Source organism: Oncorhynchus tshawytscha, linkage group LG10 (genome assembly GCF_018296145.1).
Source record: "Oncorhynchus tshawytscha isolate Ot180627B linkage group LG10, Otsh_v2.0, whole genome shotgun sequence".
NCBI classification, from domain to species: Eukaryota; Metazoa; Chordata; class Actinopteri; order Salmoniformes; family Salmonidae; genus Oncorhynchus; species Oncorhynchus tshawytscha.
The window spans coordinates 53,469,869-53,493,072 of NC_056438.1; the positions used below are offsets into that span (position 1 = coordinate 53,469,869).

The 23,204-nt window shown below is 42.8% G+C and overlaps 1 protein-coding gene across 3 annotated transcripts in view; it reads left to right on the top strand.

Annotated features, from left to right (window-relative positions):
* Window positions 1–22,052, top strand: part of LOC112260431 (solute carrier organic anion transporter family member 5A1) — a 35,813-nt gene extending 13,761 nt beyond the window's left edge. For all 3 annotated transcript variants that reach the window (XM_042328758.1, XM_042328759.1, XM_042328757.1), the window contains exons 3-10: window positions 2,125–2,257; window positions 6,716–6,933; window positions 9,284–9,448; window positions 12,986–13,184; window positions 16,935–17,094; window positions 17,489–17,730; window positions 17,948–18,012; window positions 18,519–22,052. In XM_042328758.1, the coding sequence (XP_042184692.1) occupies window positions 2,125–2,257; window positions 6,716–6,933; window positions 9,284–9,448; window positions 12,986–13,184; window positions 16,935–17,094; window positions 17,489–17,730; window positions 17,948–18,012; window positions 18,519–18,991 (1,655 nt within the window). In that variant the 3' untranslated portion in view covers window positions 18,992–22,052. The remainder of the gene's footprint in view (window positions 1–2,124; window positions 2,258–6,715; window positions 6,934–9,283; window positions 9,449–12,985; window positions 13,185–16,934; window positions 17,095–17,488; window positions 17,731–17,947; window positions 18,013–18,518) is intronic.
* Window positions 22,053–23,204: the final 1,152 nt, after the last annotated feature.

Below are 23,204 nucleotides of genomic sequence, written 5' to 3' on the forward strand. Positions count from 1 at the left end.
CTGAGCAAAAATATTAATGCAACTTGTAAAGTGTTGGTCCTATGATTCATGAGCTGAAATAAAAGATCCTAGAAATGTGCCATAGTCACAAAAAGTGTATTTCTCTAAAATGTTGTGCACACATTTGTTTACATTCCTGTTAGTGAGTATTTCTCATTTGCCAAGAAAGTCCACCCACCTGGCAGGTGTGGCATATCAATAAGCTAATTAAACAGCGTAGTCGTTACACAGACTTTCCTTGTGTTGGGGACAATAAAAGGCCACTAAAATGTGTGGTTTTGGCATGCAACACAATGCCACAAATGTCTCAAGTTTTGAGGGAGCATGCAATTGGCATGCTGACTACAGGAATGTGCACCAGAGCTGTTGCCGGATATTAGAATGTTCATTTCTCTACCATAAGCCGCCTCCAACGTAATTTTAGAGAATTTGGCAGTATGTCCAACCGGCCTCACAACCGAAGACCACTGGGAGTATTTCTGTCGTAATAAAGCTCTTTTGTGGGGAATAACTCATTCTGATTGGCAGGGCCAGGCTCCCCAGTGGGTGGGCCTATGGCCTCCCAGGCCCACCCATGGCTGCGCCCTTGCCCAGTCATGCGAAATCCATAGATTAGGGCCTAATGAATTTATTTAAATTGACTGATTTCCTTATATGAACTGTAACTCAGTAAAATCTTTGAAATTGTTTCATGTTGCATTTATATTCTTGTTCAGTATACGTAACAGTATTCTCTCTTGAATGGAGTTCCTCGAGTTTCCCAGCTGCCTTGGCTATTTGACCGTGCTCGAAATCAACAACGGTAGGGACAAAGTTATTGTTTTCAAATACTGTATGTATTATTGGCACTGGCAGCTAAACTTATCAACACTAAATCGACCCTTTTAACTATACAAAACAATGCACAAACAGTCTATTTTCTGGCAGTTTATCCGCTCAATTTACAGGCATGACGCTGTTGACGGCATTGATGCTCGCAGCCCATCTGTTTTTTACCATTCACTACCGTGCATTCTAATTCCAGCGTGTACACACGCTCTTTTGCGTTTCTTTTGATTTGGCCTTAATACCAATAGTTCCAAATTATACAGCAAATAAAGGTTTATAAATCAATATGTTTATCTTTTTTCAGAAATGGTACACACAGACATTTTTGGCGAATTTTACACAACAGTTATAAATGAGGCACCTGGTCATTAGGCTGCATTTCCATTGAGGATTCTGCTCGCAACAAGCCTTTAATGTCACACTCCTGATGGAAACACAATAACACTATAGATCACATTAACATAAAACACTGGTGTTGGGGTGAGCGTGGAGAAGGGTGGGAATAGGATGCCGTTTTGGGGCCCACGCTCCTGCTGCTGTGTGTCTGCATCGGAGCCTGTTCTATAACGGGTGCCGCAAGCAAAAATAGTACTCTGCTCAAATAAGAGATTGGGGCCTGCAACTTGGCCTCAAGGCCTTGAACAGGAACCCATGTCCACACAATCAGCTGGGGCTCAGAACTTCCTGTGTTTTGCTGCCACACTGAGTCAGGAGGAAGACTGCTTGGTGCATGACGTGATGACACAAAGTATTAAGCAGTTTTGTGTCATGTGGGTGTGAATTGCTGGATGATACAGAAAGGGAAGGCCTAGCCTGTGTCTAGAAATGTCACCATATTCCCTCGATAGTGAAGGGTCAAAAGTAGTGCGCTTCATAGGGAATGGGGTGCCATTTGGGACGCAGCCCTATCCACTTCTGGCTGAGGTGTTTGAGGATATCATGTTCATAGTAGCATTAGCACCATTAGATCGATGACGTTGCCCCCATTTGGGTTCCGGTCAAAAGTAGTGCGCTTCATAGGGAATGGGGTGCCATTTGGGATGCAACCCTATCCACTTCTGGCTGAGGTGTTTGAGGATATCATGTTCATAGTAGCATTAGCACCATTAGATAGATGACGTTGCCCCCATTTGGGTTCCGGTCAAAAGTAGTGAACTATATAGGGAATATGGTGCCATTTGGGATGCATCCATACTCTTTATTCTCTGTTCTCTTAGCATTCCAACTCTTCTTATCCATTCTCAACATGTACATTTGTCCTTATGCCTCACATCATGTATTTCTTTCTCTCTGCAGCTGTCATGTACGTGATGGGAGCCCTGGGTCCGGCTGCTGGGTACCTGATGGGAGGAGTTCTCATCGGCTTCTACGTCGACCCCAAGACTATCGTCAACATCGATCAGAGCGACCCTCGCTTCATTGGCAACTGGTAATGTTCCAGACTTTTCACTGAATATGTTAAATGATGCGATTGAATAGAAATGTTAGAGAGGCGCATGCGCGTACCGATAGGACGCATGGGGTGAGAGTAGCTCAGTTTTGTATCAACAAGACTGTGGTTACATAAAGAAACCAGACATCACATAAGCCTTTTAAAATCGATATATCAAAATCATCATGTAACCAGGAGAGAATGGAGCGGTCAGTTATTTACAACTGTGAACCAATCTGTGGCTGAAGCAACACTGCGACTCAAACCCAACAAGCCATGGCTTCCCTTTAGGGCCGTCTCCACCCCCCAAAAAAATCTTGGTCAACCGAGAATAGCCTGTTCTTTCGACCAATCGAATAGTCCATTTTTAAACATGTATTTTACTACATGTAGACACACCCTGTGTCTGTGTGTTTAAAAAAGACCAACTATATGCACTGAGCTTGTCTGATGCTTTATGAGCACTGTTTTATAAAATAAGACACACAAATGACTAGGGGGAGTCCGACCGCAATTGATTTGGGTTCAGACTTGCTGTGGTAAAAAATAAACACAGACTGTGTGCATTGTCTTATAGCAATTTTTGACTGAAAAGTTCTGTTACCAAAATCCCTAATTTGTTCAGGAAATAGATTCCCTAATCCCTCAACCTTTGCTCTCTTTACGTGACAAATGTATGCATTAGCATGCACCTGACCAATAGGGCCTGACCTATAGCCTATCATACTCGCATCAATAAATTGGTTATTACAAACTCTGAACACCGTAACATATGTGACAGCAAAAGAAATGCAGAGGACATGAAAGAGAAACTCGAAACGAGGGAATATTTACTGGTTGCTGAAGAGGGAAAGGGGAAGTGCGATCAATGAAAAAATCTATCAAATGTATTTATAAAGCCCTTTTTACATCAGCAGATGTCACAAAGTGCTATACAGAAACCCAGCCTAAAACAGGTGCTGTTATATTACAATATTATTTTTTCGGACCATTTGGAACAGTGTAAATAACACTAAGGACATTTTAAGTAATACCTGAGAGGCTGTTCTAATGGGAAAAAGTGTAAATCCTTTATTACAGCATAGCAAAGATTAAAAATGGCCGGATTTGTTAAATTGCTTCATCTGACATGTTGTGGTTGAATGAGGCTTGGAGCTCATGGAATCAGTAGGCTATTAAACAAACACTCAAACAGGCAACAGAAGCAGGATTTGTCTTAAGGCAAGTGCTGTTTTCTCATCTCCTCACTCTGCTGCTGCCGCTGACTCCGCAATGTTCTCCACACCAATATGCTGATTAACTTTGCTATTATGCACATAGCTACATGGTCTTTCAGAACCATGGACAGCGACTGATATCCAACCGAAGACGTTCTTTAAAAAAGAATAGTAGGTCATAACAGACCTTTTATATTGGCAAATACATTTCATAGAATAAAAAGTAAAGTTTTACATTTTCCTAAGTCTGAGGATGTTTTTAATCTTCCAGACATGGAATTGTATGAACTCTCAACCCAAGGCTTGTACTTGCGACATATAGTTAAATGCATAAAAGAGGAACAATGGGTACATATTGAAGATACGCTAATACCCATAATATTTTTATGTGTCTATTTTCAAAGGAACATTACAACTTCATAGTTAATAATACTAATACTAATGATATGGAAGAAAATGAAACACATTTTACAAGAACCAATATCACTCACTAGAAACACAACCGTATGGAACAATCGTTGGATAGCTTTTCAGAATTCATTGATAAATTGGCCCACGTGGAATACTAAAGGCATAGAAACTGTAAATTAGTTTGTAATAGGAAATACATTTATTTCTATGACAACAATTGCAATTGTGGGTTGACCATGGTCGATATTTTCAAATACATCCAACTTCAATACTATTCTCATAATTTCTTTAAAATGAATGTATACTCAAAAACTGTACATCAGCCTGTCGTTTACACAATGGAAAGGTGCAATTATTTATTATAAAGAAATGTACGTGCGTGGGCGACAGAGAGAAACAAAATGGTGCAGTTTGAGGCCATTTGGCAGAAAGTGATAAAGATGCTGGAGATAGGGGTGGGGGCTAGTGGTTCTGGGCAGGTCTGATGTAATGATCTAGTTGTTTGTATGTGTTTTGTATTGTTTATAAAATATCTAATAAAATCATATATATATTTGTTTATATTTAGACGTTTACATATGGGATTGTTAATGCTTAGGCCTAATATGTTAAATATGATGTGATTGGTGGTGATAGAAATGTATGTTATGTACATGTTAGCTTGTCAAATGTGGGATTTGAAATAATGTACATACAGTGCATTCGGAAAGTATTCAGACTCCTTTTTCCACGCTTTGTTATGTTACAGCCTTATTCTAAAATGTATTAAATAAAATACAAATCCTCATCAATCTACACACGATACCCCATAATGATAAAGCAAAAACAGGTTTTTAGTTTTAAAAAAATATATAGTTGTAGTTTTTAGAAAACAATACCTAAACATTTCTGCAGCATTGACAGTCCCCAAGATCGCAGTGGCCTCCATCATTCTTAATTGGAAGAAGTTTGGAACCACTAACACCCTTCCTAGAGCTGGCCGCACGGCCAAACTGAGCAATCGGGGGAGAAGGTCCTTTGTCAGGAAGGTGACCAAGAACCCGATGGTCAGTCTGGCAGAGCTCCAGAGTTCCTCTTTGGAGATGGGAGAACCTTCTAGAAGGACAACCATCTCTGCAGCACTCCACCAATCAGGGCTTTATGGTAGAGTGGCCAGCCGGATGCCACTCCTCAGTAAAAGGCGCTTGGAGTTTGCCAAAAGGCACCTAAAGGATTCTCAGACGATGGTCTAATGAAACCAAGATTGAACTCTTTGGTTTGAAAGCCAAGCGCCACGTCTGGAGGAAACCTGGCACCATCCCTATGGTGAAGCATGGTGATGGCAGCGTCATGCTGTGTGGATGGTTTTCAGTGGCAAGGACTGGGAGACTAGTCAGGAACGAGGGAAAGATAAACAGGGCAAAGTATAGAGAGATCCTTGATGAAAACCTGCTCCAGGACACTCATGACCTCAGACTGGGGTGACGGTTCACCTTCCAACAAGACAATGACACTAAATACACAGCCAAGACAACTAAGGAGTGGCTTTGGGACAAGTCTCTGAATGTCCTTGAGTGGTCCAGACGGAGCCCGGACTTGAACCAGATCGAACATCTCTGAATACTTTCCAAATGCACTATTACTCTTCCAGTGTTCCATGCTGTTTAATTTGGGGCTTGTGTGTTGTGGGAATGTGCTATTGAACTCATTGCAGATGATAGGACAGGGTTGGATAAGAAACTTGAATGTCATTTTTATATTTACATTTTAGTCATTTAGCAGACGCTCGTATCCAGAGCAACTTACTGGCACAATTCGTGTTAAGTGCCTTGCTCAGGGGCACATCGACAGATTTTTCACCTACTGTAGTCAACTCAGCAATTTAAACCAGTGTCCTTTCAGTCACTGGCCAACGCTCTTAACCGCTAGGCTTGCTCCCTGAGAGGAAAATAGTCTTAGACACACAGTCATATACAAAATGAACACTTTACATTACACTTGACATTAAGGCTGGGAATTCCCAGGGACCTCACGATATGAAATCACGAAACTTAGATGTTGATACGATATGTATTGCAATTCAATACTGTGATTTTTATTGCGATTTGATGTTCCAAACATATTGCTCACCATGTCTGCTGCAGAGGGACAAGAGAAAGCCATGAGAAAATTAGTTTTGATCAGTCATGGAAATAAAAGTCAATCAATCAAATGTATTTATGAAGCCCTTCTTACATCAGCTGATGTCACAAAGTGCTGAACAGAAACCCAGCCTAAAACCCCAAACAGCAAGCAATGCAGGTGTAGAAGCACGGTGGCTTGGAAAAACTCCCTAGAAAGGCCAGAACCTACGAAGAAACCTAGAGAGGAACCAGGCTATGTGGGGTGGCCAGTCCTCTTCTGGCTGTGCCGGGTGGAGATTATAACAGAACATGGCCAAGATGTTCAAATGTTCATAGATGACCAGCAGGGTCAAATAATAATAATAATCACAGTGGATGTAGAGGGTGCAACAGGTCAGCACCTCAGGAGTAAATGTCAGTTGGCTTTTCATAGCTGATCATTCAGAGAATCTCTATTGCTCCTGCTGTCTAGAGAGTTGAAAACAGCAGGTCTGGGACAAGGTAGCACGTCCGGTGAACAGTGCTGAAAACACGATGGCTCACTATTTAAAAAGAAGATGGAGAACAAGGTAGAGGAGGAAAAGTACAGGAGCTTTAGCGCAGGTACAGCTGACTAGGCCTAGCTAATATTAACTACCTAGCAATTTTTAAATACATTTTTGTTATTTTTTTGAGAATCGATACCCCGCCCCCATCACTAAGCTAAATCCTCTCTGCTCTCTCAGGTGGAGCGGCTTCCTGCTCTGTTCCATTGCCATGCTACTGGTCATATTCCCCATGTTCGCCTTCCCCAAGAAGCTGCCTCCCAGAAACAAGAAGAAGAAGAAGAGGAAAAAGATCACCCTGGACAACGTGTCCAGCGATGATGACATCACCAAGGAGAAGGCCGACAGCAAGAGTCAGAAAGTTACATCATCCATGGGCTTCGGGAAAGACATTAAAGGTATGTTATACAGAGAGAGAGGATACAGTGTGTCCCAACTGGTACCCTATTCCCTAAGAAGTGCACTATATAGCTATTAGGTTGCAATTTGGGGTGCTATTGAGGCTGTAAGAAGCAGGGTTATCTCACTGACTCTTGCCTCTCATATACTATGAATTTGTAGGTTTCCATTGACCAGGTTTATTCGACAACAATTTCACACAAAAAATAATTGCGGGCAGATCTAGGAGAAGTTTTCTAAAGATCAACAACATTTATATCTGTTTCTACAGGAGTGGGGTTTTCTTTTGTCAAACATTCTTTATTTTAAGATCACTTTATTGTTCAATTGCACACAAGGTCCACCTGAAATGTTACTTCCGCTTTTAACCCTACCTCTAAAAGATACACGTACAGGTTTTGGAGAGTTGCCACACTGGGCGCTCTGGGAGCTGTTGTTGTGGGGGGTTAAGTGCCTTGCTCAACGGCACAACGGCAGGCAATGGTATCTATGATTTGATACCAGCAACCCTCCGGTTGCCAACTCGCTTCTCAACAGATTTTTCCCATCGGATTCGAACTGGCAGCCCTCCGGCTGCTGACTCGCTTACTGGCAGCCCTCCGACTGCTGACTCGCTTACTGGCAGCCCTCCGACTGCTGACTCGCTTACTGGCAGCCCTCCGGCTGCTGACTCGCTTACTGGCAGCCCTCCGGCTGCTGACTCGCTTACTGGCAGCCCTCCGGCTGCTGACTCGCTTACTGGCAGCCCTCCGGCTGCTGACTCGCTTACTGGCAGCCCTCCGACTGCTGACTCGCTTACTGGCAGCCCTCCGGCTGCTGACTTGCTCTGGCAGCCCTCCGGCTGCTGACTCGCTTCCGGCTGCTGACTGTACTGGCAGCCCTCCGACTGCTGACTCGCTTACTGGCAGCCCTCCGGCTGCTGACTGCTACTGGCAGCCCTCCGACTGCTGACTCGCTTACTGGCAGCCCTCCGACTGCTGACTCGCTTACTGGCAGCCCTCCGGCTGCTGACTCGCTTACTGGCAGCCCTCCGGCTGCTGACTCGCTTACTGGCAGCCCTCCGGCTGCTGACTCGCTTACTGGCAGCCCTCCGGCTGCTGACTCGCTTACTGGCAGCCCTCCGACTGCTGACTCGCTTACTGGCAGCCCTCCGGCTGCTGACTCGCTTACTGGCAGCCCTCCGACTGCTGACTCGCTTACTGGCAGCCCTCCGACTGCTGACTCGCTTACTGGCAGCCCTCCGACTGCTGACTCGCTTACTGGCAGCCCTCCGACTGCTGACTCGCTTACTGGCAGCCCTCCGACTGCTGACTCGCTTACTGGCAGCCCTCCGACTGCTGACTGCTTACTGGCAGCCCTCCGACTGCTGACTCGCTTACTGGCAGCCCTCCGACTGCTGACTCGCTTACTGGCAGCCCTCCGACTGCTGACTCGCTTACTGGCAGCCCTCCGACTGCTGACTCGCTTACTGGCAGCCCTCCGACTGCTGACTCGCTTACTGGCAGCCCTCCGGCTGCTGACTCGCTAGTCTAGCTACCGCTCCTTTATTGCAACAAATGATGGAAACGTATGATTGCCAAATAATTGTCAAGGTACGAGGGGCACATGATGTCATCACGTTACTTTAAAGCTCCTCTCCACGTTTAATTCTAAATGCCTACTGTTTGAAAAATACTTTTTTTTTCAATTATAAAAATATTTGTTCTTTACAGGGCAAGGATAATATAAAGACTTGTTTTTATTAGGTGTTGACGTCCTTACGTCCAGCTGTTTTTAGACCATTGGAAACTCACTGTAAGCAGGCAATTGTCGCATCTCTTTTCTATGCAATTTTTTTAGATGTCGACACAAAATCACTCGACAAGTTTATGGAAACCTAGTTACTGATACTGATCGTAGTCTAAATGCTTGGCATGGTTTGTTGCTGCCACAGACCGCTATATACAGCTAGAGCGGAACTTCTTTCGCACTATAACAAATGACTTGTAATAACAGCCCATTGCCTCGTTTTATGTTCTAATTAAGTTTACTAAGTTGAAATATATAGGGTTCTACTGTAATGAGGTTTCATTCTAATTATGGGCAGAGAAAATGTTGTTCCTATTAAGGTAGTGGGGAATCTGAATAGGAATGTGAATTACTGTACATTGTACATACTCCTTTATGTCCTCCTTGTCAGCAGATGTACCCTTGCATAGCTCCATAATATAAATGGTCCGTCAGCCTTCCCTGTGTCTTTGTCTGTCTTATGCTCATTTTGCTAACTTACTGTCTTGTTCCCCTACATGTTTATTTCTCTCCCCCTCTCTCCCTCGCTCTCTCTGTCTCTCCCTCCCTGTCCCTGTGTAGAGCTGCCTAAGGCTGCAGTGAGGATCCTGAGTAATGTCACCTTCCTGTTTGTGAGCCTGTCCTACACTGCAGAGAGCGCCATCGTCACCGCCTTCATCACCTTCATACCCAAGTTCATCGAGTCACAGTTTGGCATCCCGGCATCCAGCGCTAGTATCTACACAGGTAAATGCAGTCCTAGTATCTACACAGGTAAATGCACTCCTAGTATCTACACAGGTAAATGCACTCCTAGTATCTACACAGGTAAATGCACTCCTAGTATCTACACAGGTAAATACACTCCTAGTATCTACACAGGTAAATACACTCCTAGTATCTACACAGGTAAATACACTCCTAGTTAATACACTCCTAGTATCTACACAGGTAAATACACTCCTAGTATCTACACAGGTAAACACACTCCTAGTATCTACACAGGCAAATACACTCCTAGTATCTACACAGGTAAATACACTCCTAGTATCTACACAGGTAAACACACTCCTAGTATCTACACAGGTAAATACACTCCTAGTATCTACACAGGTAAACACATTCCTAGTATCTACACGGGCAAATACACTCCTAGTATCTACACGGGTAAATACACTCCTAGTATCTACACGGGTAAATACACTCCTAGTATCTACACGGGTAAATACACTCCTAGTATCTACACAGGTAAATGCACTCCTAGTATCTACACAGGTAAATACACTCCTAGTATCTACACAGGTAAATAAATACACTCCTAGTATCTACACAGGTAAATACACTCCTAGTATCTACACAGGTAAATACACTCCTAGTATCTACACAGGTAAATACACTCCTAGTATCTACACAGGTAAATACACTCCTAGTATCTACACAGGTAAATACACTCCTAGTATCTACACAGGTAAATACACTCCTAGTATCTACACAGGTAAATACACTCCTAGTATCTACACAGGTAAATACACTCCCAGTATCTACACAGGTAAATACACATCTATTTTCTACTCAATTAACTTTAAACTTTTTGTAATTTTAGTGCACTTTGTATTTTTGTATATTTTGAGCGTACATTGAAAGCGTTTAAAAATACACCGAAAACATAATAAATACATCTATACAGCTAAAAACAACAGTGTAATGTTAAAACAAGTTGATATTAAGGTTAAAGAAAGAGCTTCATCAAATGACCAGATTTTTCTAACGGTTACTTTGGACAAAGTCAAGGCATCAATATTCTCATAATGATGTTTGTATAAAGAATCTTAAATTACAGCTCAATTGAAGGAAATTCAGAATTTGCGATTAATCGTGATAGATACATGTCTGTAAAACTCTGTTTTTGGCTGTGGCTGCGAATACAGAGTTTTCTGCCTGTCTGTGAAAATCAGCAGCTAAGTAGAACATGACATCTCCAGACGGCCTGTTTTTGTTATGCTATTCTCGGTTAACCAGAAGTAAAATTCTCATGTGAAAGTTTGTCATTTCCTGTTTTACTTGGAGAGGGGAATCCCATTAACAGTTGTTATTACCTTTGTGCAAAGGAAGGAAGCGAATTCTCTTCCCTCGCAAACAGAAACTTCCAGCCAAACTCCTCTCTTCTGCTAATTTCACCTGTGTTTATCATGGCCAAAAAATACATTTTTGTTTTCATGAATTTTTATAATATAGCCAATTTTGACTTTGTGGGTGTGGAAACCGTTTATCCTCTACACACGGGCTTGTGAAATCACCGCACTAATGTAAGCACCGCCTTCGCCCAATCTTAATTAATCCAAATAATCAATGACGAAAACCCCAAACCAGGAACTACTGCTGCTCGTATTCACATCATTTTATGTGCCTTGACAGATTCTCGCAGTTTCATCTGTACACGAGAGATTAGTGTTGTGTTTATGTTCGCAAAACAATTACAACAGCAAAGTTTGTACAAACATGTCGATTTAATGTATTTTGTGTACAACATGTAATTAGCTGCATGTAGCCTAACTCCCCTACTAAAAAAGAACATGAAATCGCACTTATGACTGCAGTTCGCGAACGATATTGTGCTAATCTCCCTCGCGGCAGTCAAGCTGAGAGTTTCCGCCAAGAGTTGTTCACAATCTAGTCCAGTTGAGTCCGCAACTAGAGCTTGTTTCAAAGCTATTAATAAATAATCATATTTGTATGTCTAGCGATCACAAATGTCCATTGTTTGAAGCACACTTTTATAAGTCTCAGTCACAAATGCCAGCTACAGTAAGGCCACAATGGTGAATGAGAGACTTGTCTAGAACCGTAGCCACAGATTTAATTTAATTTTTATCATTTGACAGCCCGAGTAAACACATCTATACTGAAAAAATATAGAAGCCTACCATGCAACAATTTCATTGATTTTACTGAGTTACCGTTCATATAAGGAAATCAGTCGATTGAAATAAATTCATTAGGCCCTAATCTATGGATTTCACATGACCTGGGAATACAGATATGAATCAGTTCGTCACAAATACCGTTAAAAAAAAATGGGCCTCACAATGGGCCTGAGGTTCTTGTCACAGTATTTTTGTGCACTCAAATTGCCATTGATAAAATGCAATTGTGTTCGTTGTCCATAGCTTATGCCTGCCCATACCATAACCCCACCGCCACAATGGGGCACTCTGTTCACAACATTGACTTCAGCAAACCGCTCACCCACACAACGCAATGTACGTGGTCTGTGTTTGTGAGGCTGGTTGGAGGCGGCTTATGGTAGAGAAAGGAACATTTAATTCCCTGGCAACAGCTCTAGTGGACATTCTTGCAGTCAGCATGCCAATTGCACTCTCCATCAAAACTTGAGACATTGTGTTTTGTGACAAAACTGCACATTTTGGTAGCCTTTTATTGTCCCCAGCACAAGGGGCACCTGTGTAATGATCAGGCTGATTAATCAGATTCTTGATATGCCACACCTGTCAGGTGGATGGATTATCTTGGCAAAGGAGAAATGCTCACTAACAGGGATGTTAACAAATTTGTGCACCAACTTTGAGAGAGATAAGCATTTTGTGCGTTTGGAAAACATCTGCAATCTTTTATTTCCGCTTATGAAACATGGGAACAACACTTTACATGTTGCATTTATATTTTTGTCCAGTCAATACACACCTAACACCCCTTGTTTGGAACACAGGTCTATTGTCTCCAGCTTCACCACAGAGGTCAGTTAGAGCCCTTGCCTTCAAAAGCTCCTTAGTCAGGGACACTTCTGGGACAGCCTGAAGGGGTCTGTGTCTTTAAGATTACTCCACATCAGTGGGGCCACTGTGAGTTTAATGCTCACTACTTGACCATCTCCCAGGTGTCCCTTTTATTTTAAGGAAGAGTGTTTGTATTATTCATGGCTGCTGGCTGGGCCTTCACTCCGTCCACTGAACATTAGTTGTACAGTTAGCCGTCTTAAAGCTTCCTCAGAAATCCCCTAAAAAGGAGCTTCTACTCTGCTCTTTCTGTTTGGATGATGTGTTTGAAAGTGAACAGGAGGCCCAAATTAAATGATGTTGTAGAATAACATGCGTCTAGATGTGAAACAGATTGCCGTGATCTGATCTATGAGTTCTGGAGACCGCATCGTTGACTCTCTCTCTCTCTCTCTGCCTCTCTCTCTGCCTCTCTCTCTGCCTCTCTCTCTGCCTCTCTCTCTCTCTCTCTGCCTCTCTGTCTCTCTCTCTCTGCCTCCTGCTGTCACAGGTGTGATCATCGTGCCCAGTGCTGGGGTGGGTATAGTCCTGGGGGGCTACATAATTAAGAAGCTGAAGCTGGGAGCCAGAGAGTCAGCCAAGCTGGCCATGATCTGTAGTGGGGTATCTCTTCTCTGCTTCTCTACTCTGTTCATAGTGGGCTGTGAGAGCATCAACCTAGGAGGCATCAACATACCATACACCACTGGGTAAGAACCACAACTTCCTTCCTTCAGTACCCCTTTCTTTAAATCTGAACTTTTTTTCCTCATGCAATCCCTGTCAATCTTGTCCTCTTTCTCTTAGCTCCCCCAAAATTAATTGAATTATTTCTCTGCAAACATTCCAGCCTCCAAAACCCCATATCAACGTATTAAACAATGTGAGGAAGTTTAGTGTGTGTGTGTTTCCCTGTGATGATGATGAGAAGAGGAGGTGACCATCATGAAGGCCCCTGTTGTGAAGTATCACCTCAGCACACATCAGAGTTCCTGTCCAAAATGAAAGCCCTATTCACAATGTAGTGCACTACTTTTGAACAAGGCCAATAGGGCCCTGGTCAAAAGTAGTGAACTATAGAGGCAATAGGGTGCCATTTGGAACACAGTCCTTCCCCAGACACAATAACTTTAATGCATGACACTGTTATGATCTAGATTAATTAACTCTCTGTTCTACAGTCCTGGAGCTTTGTTCCCTCTCTTAGATCCAACCTCTGGCTACATCCCAAATGGCACCCTATTCCCATTTATAGTGTACTACTTTTGACCAGGATATACAGAGACTGTAAAATTGGGATGTGATGTGTCTCTGCTTGGCACTCAGCATTAAGGAGATTTGAGGTAAGGCATTGCAATAGACTAGCGTCCTGTCCAGGCGGTGCACTTGTACATCAAGCTGCCTCACGCTACAGAAACTCCTGTTACTATGAGCCGTTCTGGCTCGCACACGCCAAGGCTCATGCAAGGCTACTTTTCACCCCATAGGGCGAAAAGTAGTGCACTATGAAGGGAAAAGGGTGCCTGTCCCTGATGCAATTATGATTCACCCGTTGCTGACAAGTGTATAAAAATCGAGCACACCACCATGCAATCTCCATAGACAAACATTGGCAGTAGAATGGCCTTACTGAAGAGCTCAGTGACTTTCAACGTGGCACCGTCATAGGATTCCACCTTTCCAACAAGTCAGTTTGTCAAATTTCTGCCCTGCTAGAGCTGCCCTGGTCAAATGTAAGTGCTGTTATCGTGAAGTGGAAACGTCTTAGAGCAGCAACAGCTCAGCCGAGAAGTGGTAGGCAACACAAGCTCATAGAACAGTACCACAAAGTGCTGATATATTTGTGCCCATCTCAGTGAACTAATGCATTGTGGGAGGCCCAGACTAAAAGCCAATTTATGCTTAATCCGAAAATGTGGTTGGAGGCTCCATATGGACGGTGTGACACAATTACGGAGCCTCTGGAGATATGTGGAGCTATGTACCGCATCACCATGCTCCTTCCAAATGTTGTAACAATGCAGAGGGCTCTATATACATGATTAGCTGACGGTAGGTGGACGCGGTACATCCTGTATAAACATAAACTCACTTCCTTGACAACGTCCTTCACAACAGCTCTGCACAGCTCAGCAAAGCACAAGAAGTATAAATGCCCTGACTTCTGCAGAGGCCGTGTCACAGTAAATGCTGCATGGCCAATGCAGATGTCAGATTGACCACGCATCGCCCAGATGCACGTCTCTCTACAGAATGCGTGCTCTCCCACTAATCTGTGCACATTCATTGTTTCATAACTTCATTGTGTGAATTGTTTGCGTTTGATGGTTAGTGTATATTACACCCCTATTACCTATACTGTATCATCAGTAGTACATTTACCGTTCATTCCTATCATCTCTAATCTACAATGTTTGTTTGGTTATGGTCATTTCTGTTAATGCATTCAATACATTATTATTCCAGTCTTACCGTTGTAATTGTCAGAGTGGACATTGTTTGCAGAGCGCACAACCTATGCTACACTTGTGAGAAACAAGTTTTGGTTTCTTTCATTCCATTTATGAGTTAATTCAATTACATTTAGTAATTGTCTTTTGTTTGGATGTCTCCTTTCAATTTTAAGGTAAGGACGCGCACCTGATTACGCATAGAAGTAATTTACATAGGCCTAAAGGCTGCCTGGCCTGCACGAAAATGGAGGCATATTAAGGTGCCCATTTTGGAGATCTGATTGGCTAAACGCACCACCATTAACGGTGTGCTTTAGGACCATGCGGACGTCTCCGAGGGGTCGGTTTAAAATAATGTGACGTCCCCCACACTTATAAAATCTCATTTGCGCCCCTGTCCCAAAGTAATGTTTTATTCACCTCAAAAAGCAAACATCCCATTGTCAAAGCCTACATCGAGGAACTATTGTCAATTTGAAAAATCTTTCCAGCTCTATCCCTTTTGATAACCACTCAGTGTGAAAGAGAAAAATGTCATGCTCTGATCCAGTGGAAACGTCATAAAATAGGCCAACCTGGTTACTTCTTATCAGTGCTTGCTTTGGACTGAAATAGGGTCTGGTACTCATTTTGGGTGCTGGTGCTATTTGTATTTAGGTGCAGGAGCTCCACAATACTTTTAAGCTAATATTCTATAAGAGGAACAAGAGATCAATTAGTAGAGAATTTGAGGTACTGATACTCCGCTCCAGTGATCTCCTGCTCAAGTCAAGCACTGCTTCTTATCCCTTGCGCAAATAGCCTACAGTTGTGTCTGTCTCGAGCTCACTGGTGCTGGATACCCTGAGGGCCCAGAATATTTTATACAATGTTGCAAGTTCGTTGCAGACAGGCCATGGGTAGCCGATGTGATTTATAGGAGATTATTTTTTTTAATCAGTATATTTTCTACCTGCAATGTTTTTATTTGTTTTGTTTATGTGGGATATTTTTACATAGTTGGCAATGACAATAGAATTTACTTTTTAGGTTGGTAAGATAAATTGGCATTCCACATGAAAGGTTACCGACTCCTAGTGTAGCCTATTACCGACAACTTCAGGAGAGTAATGGCAGAATCTGAGAAGCCAGCAGGAGGAGGATGGTTGGGTCAGGTTATGTTTTTTTTCTGCTTATCTAAATCGCTGGCTCCCTCTTGAGTCGTTCGTCTTATTTCAACAAACAGTAAGCTTAAAGCATCAGACAAGCTCAATGCATATAGTTGATTTTACTAAAACACGTTGGGTGTGTCTATATATGGAAAAATGCACGTTTCAAATTGCTCGAAAGAACAGACGACTTTCGATCGACAAACTTTTTTTTTAGTCAGGGACAGCCTTATCAATGAATCTGATTTTGGTAGATGCCAGGAGAAGGCTAGCTGGCCCAATGCATAGTGCCTACTGGAAAGTTAGGTGGAGGAGGAATAATGGTCTGGGGCTGTTATTGATTGTTCTGGCTATGCCCCTTTAGTTCCAGTGAAGGGTAATCTTAACGCTACTGCATACAATGACATTCTAGACAATTCTGTGCTTCCGACTTTGTGGCAACCGTTTGGGGAAGGCCCTTTCCTATTTCCGTGTGACAATACCCCCATGCGCAAAGCGAGGTCCGTAAAGAAATGGTTTGTCGAGATTGGTGTGGAAGAACTTGACATGTTAATGCCCATGATTTTGGAATGAGATGTTCAATAAGCAAGTGTACACATGCTAACTGGTGTAATTGCCCCCGGTTGTGAGCAATGTATTTTGGTGCAACAAATCTCAGTGTAAATGTGACCTTTGAATAGCAGCATGGTAAGATAGTCTTCTTAACATTGTTTAATCAGTCTGAATAAGAATTATGTTGTGATAGTGGAAAATGTCCTACGTTATTTAGCTCTCCTCATCCCCCTCTTTTCTCTCTCCCTCTCCCTGTCTCTCTTCCCACCTCTTTCCCTCCCCCTCTAAATAATCTCACTTTTCTCAGTCCTACTCTGACTATGACCCATCGTAACCTGACTGGAGGGTGTAATGTGAACTGTGGCTGTAAGATCCATGAGTACGCTCCAGTCTGTGGCTCAGACGGAATCACCTACTTCAACCCCTGCCTGGCAGGCTGCAGCAGTGTGGGCAACGACAGCACAGGAGTGAGTCCCTCAGTCACAAATGTAGGGTCGCAAAATGATCGTAACTTTCCCCAAATTCCCAGATTTTCTGCTTATTCCCCCCTGTTTCTAGAAATATTCCAAACAGGATTTCTGCAATACCTGGGCATTTTTGGAAAGTTACCTAAAGCTAGGGCCAGGAGTTTTTCCTGGCCATAATGTGAGTTACCTGATGAGAAAAAACAATAGTGTTAGACCCTAGTTATAGCTTACTGACCATTGAACAAACATTAATTAAGCATCCGTGTACATTGGTAGTACTTGAATAACACACTTCTTGTAGTACGCACAGTTGCGCCTTAGAAGTTTACTTCCATAGTACAATAAGATGAGCTCACAATGATGCCTGGTGTTCTGTTCCCTCTCCGTCTCTCAGATCAGGAACTACTCTGACTGTGCGTGTGTCCAGAGCAGGCAGGTCATCACCCCCTCCTCTAACGGCCAAGTCAACCAGCTGCAGCTGGTCATCGTCAAGACCTACCTGAACGAGAACGGCTACGCCGTGTCGGGGAAGTGTGACCGCACCTGCAGCACCCTCATTCCCTTCCTCATCTTCCTCTTCATCGTCACACTCATCACGGCCTGCGCTCAGCCCTCCGCCATCATTGTCACTCTTAGGTATTAACCCAGAATAGACACTGAACAAAACACACTTATCGAAGGGATTGTGAGGTAGTGGTTGTGAGTTCTCGTAATCGGGTTGGAAAATGATGGTAACTTTCTGTGATCCCGGTTGGATGATTTCTAGAATCAAAACTTTTCAAGGATTCCCAGGTTATCATCATTTTGCACCTCTATCTTCACCATTTCCTCCCTTCTTCCTCCTCTCCTCAAGGTCCGTAGAAGAGCAGGAGAGACCCTTTGCACTCGGAATGCAGTTTGTTCTCCTCAGGACCCTTGGTGAGTGATGCAGCTTCAGTGAAATACAGAGTTCAATACTGAGAGGTTATTTTTTAGGCTGTGTCCCTATTTAGTGCCATAGGGCTCTGGTCAGAAGTAGTGCACTATATAGGGATAGGGTCCCATTGGAACATTTGATTCTTGTTCAAAATGTAATTTTAAAAAACAGGTTCCCATTTCATGTCAGAAAATTACTAAGAGGAACTGAACAGTAATCAAAAAAAATTCTCAAAACATGTTCATCTTTGGTTCATCCCCCCTTTATTGCCAATATTCAAAACTTAATTAGGCAAAAAATATAAGGTTTTAAAAATTGAAACGTGTCTTAACCTCTGAATGAGTATGTATCGCTCCTCTGTCCTTGTCTTCCACGTACATCTCCACTTCCACATTGACACCACATGCATGCTGTGTTAGAATAGTCTCCCCTCTCTCTCCTCAGCCTACATACCTACAACCATCTACTTCTTCTGTATCATAACGGTCTCTCTCCTCTCTCTCCTCAGCCTACATACCTACTCCCATCTATTTTGGGGCGGTGATCGACACAACCTGTATGCTGTGGCAGCAGGACTGTGGTGTCCACGGCTCCTGCTGGGAGTACGATGTCACTTCCTTCCGCTTCGTCTACTTCGGCCTGGCCGCCAGCCTCAAGTTCATTGGCTTCATCTTCATCTTTCTCACCTGGTACTCCATCAAGTACAAGGAAGAGCGTCTGGAGCGCTGGCTGAAACACCTCTCGCCCATGGACACGGTGAGCGACCTCATCTGCCACGCCGGGGGACACAAGGGACACGCCCGTACCCGCTCCTGTCCCGTTAATATACCACGCAACGAACCTCCCATCATCCCCATCCTCAACAGGGGCCTCAGCAGCCAGAGCTGCCCGGGGAACAGCCTGAAGAGCCTGAAAGCATCAACCCCGCCGGCCCCTCGCCCTCCCACTCGCTCTCTGGAACAGGTGTCTGCCCGCGTCTGAGGGCAACTCCTACCGCCCTGCCATCCACAGTCTCTGCAATGTCTACCTTTCGTACTCTGGGTTCTCACTCGTATGGTATTATAGGATACGTTCACACACACATGCACAAGACGTCACTCAGACAGGCAGCGGTTGGTCAACATGTATACAGGAAGACACTGGGATGGATACCCCAGTTAGCAAATCTTCCCTCTACCTAGTATGTTGGTGTCCTTTTCTCTTTGGTTTGTTTCGGTCATGGGAGAGAATGCATATCATCTCTTTAGAAAAGTGCACCTTCGATACTTCTCGAGAACGATCGTAGTGATGGTATTGTTGCTCCATTGCTCAGTTTTAGTGTTCATTCTAAGACCTCAGCATGACGAGGTGACTGAGCTAAGCAGCTTGGCCAGCGAGCATAAACTAAATCCTCTACTATGCAAGGTCATTTTCTTTTCCCCTATTATTTAATGGCAAGCTGTATTAAAAGCACACATTGAGCATTGCCTTCCCTTTCCATGCAATCTGGAAATGTCATTCAGTATCGCCCCAGACCCGCGTGTAATGATGAGTGGTTGACTTGGAAAAGATGTGTCTGGATACGTTTGGAATTGGAACCATTTCTCCGTGGTTACCTCATAGACAGGCCCACAAATATATCCCTCGCCTTAGTTCTATTTCAGACAACACTTGGGCTGCATCCTAAATGGTATTCTATTCTCTATATACATGCAGTGCTATACATTTGACAATGGCCGATAGGTCTTTGGTCCAAAGTAGTGAACTACATGGGGAATAGGGTGCCATTTGGGGCACAAGCTAAGTGCACTCATGATGACCCCCCTCAGTGTTGCTTCGTGTGCCATGGGCTTTACAGAACGAAGTCCTCTTTTGCTTACCGATCTCTTATTAACATGTCTTGTTTCAGACAAAAATCCTAATTGAAATGTTTACGTCCCAAATGGTACCTTATTCCCTTTATAGTGTGCCACTTTTGACCAGGGCAAGAGTAGTGCGCTACATAGGGAATAAGGTGCCGTTTGGCACACATACAATGTTTTAACCAACCAGACTCCCTGCTGGCTCTGTGGTGGAGCAGAACCAGACCCCCTGCTGGCTCTGTGGTGGAGCAGACCAGACCCCCTGCTGGCTCTGTGGTGGAGCAGAACCAGACCAGTGCTGCTTGTGCAAAGAGACTCTGCTGTGCTTCCCATGATTAGCTAATCCACACAAACCAACCACTATTTCACATTCGTTAGTCAGTAGTTTAGTAAGTAGCCTCTGTCACCGGCTTTCACCTTACCTTCGAGCGAAGACTAGTAGTCTGGCCAGTAGTTTAGATTAGCTTATTAGGTCTGTAACTGGATGCCTAGATTATTTGATTTACCAACAGCAGGGCCACTTCTCCTATGTATTGTGTAACCGATAATAATTATTATAATGTCCAACTACTCACTATGTCTACGATAGAGCATGTCCTGCTGAACAACTGTCAAAGTGATATCAATCATGGCTGCTGAGGTTGTTTGTTTTGCCTTTTGGTGAAGTTTCTTTTGTATTTGTATTGTATATTTGTATTAATTCAAAGGAAAGCAGACTAATTTCTTTAGCAGTGCTAAATCAAGTTTAGGGTTGGGAGTTACTAACTCCCACAGCTCAGTAATCAATACAATTACATGGACAGAGGCGACCTTAGCACTACTTCTCGGAGACTAGTGATACAAGCTACCTCTAGCTTGTATCACTAGCAACAAGATCGTTGAAACAAGTACTTAATGGGTGTAACATGCAATATTGAAGTACATATTGCTATTGGTTTTACAGGGTGGTTGAGGACACCTGCTAGTCAGATGTGGTAAGCAATATTGTAGAAATACTCAAATGAAGCTGATGTGTTTCCCCAAGTGAAATAACTAGACAAATATTTGGTGGAATAATCTTAATTTTCAGTTTATTTTAGCACTTAAATATTAGAAGCTAAAATGATGCTTTTCTATGCATCTATGTTGAATTTGGGCAGGTGGAATAGCACTGAGCCTGTAAAAAACACATTTCACTACACCTATCCGCTGTATGTGACAATAAAACATTATTTTTACTTCCATGATACAATGTGGCTGTTGGTTTAGAGTTAATAGCTTTAAAACTATGGGATATTATAACATGTTACCGTTAGTATGGAAAGGTACCATAGCTCTTTATAGTAAAATGACTGACATTGTGAGCTAGAATAACAGTGTAATGCATCCAGTAGTAGTTGTGATAGACATAATTGCTGCATGTAATAATGTTTCACCACCAGACACTATTATTAATGGAAATAAGTCACATAACTCTAAGTCAAACATTCCATTTCATGTGAAAGACAAAGTAGAATACATAGAGTAAATCAGGTGCATATTAATCACAATTCTAGCGAGACTACATTTTGCGACAATAATTCTCCTAACTTTAGTGTTATTGAATCGGTTAGTGAAAGGCTACAGTATTATGTTTCTCAGTGCCTACTTTTCCTACTAATTGATTGAAGTTGAGATGTTGCTGATTCTGAAATGCTCTTGACTTCATGTAATGGAACTCAATGATAAGGCTGACTTTGGACTGTGAAGAATTTGACTCTAGGATTTTTGGTTGACTTGCTGCCATCATTAGACCTTTTCAGCCTATACTGTACCTATAGTACCAGGATGTTTGTTGTAGAATTCTGGTACTCTTGTGATCCTCACCGTCAAACCTACTGTTCCTCTGGAGCTAGGAGAGAGGAGCTCTCACTCTTACCGCCCCGTGTAGTGCTGTTTATCAGTCTTTGTATGTGGCATAAAATAAGGATTTGACCTGGATGTCACCATAAGGACAATTTCAGGTAGATTTATGTTCTTTTTTCTTTTTTTGTTGTTGCAGTATTATATTTATTTCATTTCAAATGACAGTGTTTTAATTACAAGTTAATGCCTATGCTATATGGTTGACATCATAAGAAAGAAAATGTACATTGTTTGTGGACACACTGTTTACAAATTCCTTCGATACTTGACATCTGTCAATTAAAATTCAGAAAAATAAATATTGAATTGAATCGCGATTTTTGGTCAAGAAGTGCTTGTTAGAGCAGGAAATAAACATGTAACATGATTAAAACTGGTCATGGGTGTGTTCCAAATGCTACCCTAATCCCTACACAATGCACTACTTTTTACCTATGGGCCCTCTTGAAAAGTAGTGCACTATATAGGGCAGTGTTTCCCAACTCCAGTCCTCCAGTACCCACAACAGTACACATTTTTGTTGTAGCCCTGGACAAACTCACCTGATTCAAAGAATCATCAAGCCCTCAATGTGTTGAATCAGTTTGTCACGGGCTACAACAAAAAAACGTGTACTGTTGTGGGGGACTGGAGTTGGGGACCACTGATATAGGGTTCCATTTGGTATGCAAACACTGAATGGCGCTGTGGACTGTCTTCTTCCATTGACCCTGACAGGTAAGGCGGCTGTACTCATGGTGGCAGAGTAGGGATGTAATACTGTATGAAGGATGCATTTTTCCTACACTGAACCAAAATATAAATTCAACATGCAACAATTTCACTGAGTTACAGTTCATATAAGGAAATCAGTCAATTGAAATAAATCCATTAGGCCCTAATCCCACTGTTTCCAAATGCAAACATTAGGGAAGATGCTGGTAACTGCTCCTTCTATCTGTGGTTATAGCATTTGTGGCACAAATCCATTTCAAGTCTTGGTATCAATATTAGAAACTTTCACCCATGTCCAAATCATCTACAAGGGACTTTGAGCTACACAATACATTTGAAATACTTTAGGATGATTTGGACGTGATGTCCTAGCCAGCTCTGCAGGGGTGAGTAAAATGGTCAGAGTGAGGTGTTCTCTCACTTGTGTGTGGCAGCAGGACTGTGTGTGCCATGAGAGTGAAAAGCTCTGAATTTACGAACGCCCAGAGTGCACTGGCTCTCCAGATTGAATTTACGAACACACTCGAAGTCTAGCTAGTCATTTGTTATGCTAACAAGCTAGCAAAAAGTTGCATAGCAATAGCATCAACTTCCGGTAGACAGGCGAATCTCTAGTACACTCAACTGAAAGGATACCGTTCGTTTACAGTATACTAAAATGAACTAATAGTATATTATGGAGTATATACTATGTTAGTATGGGTATTTGAACACAGCTCTGTTGTATTCGGCACATGTGACAAATAAAATTTGAT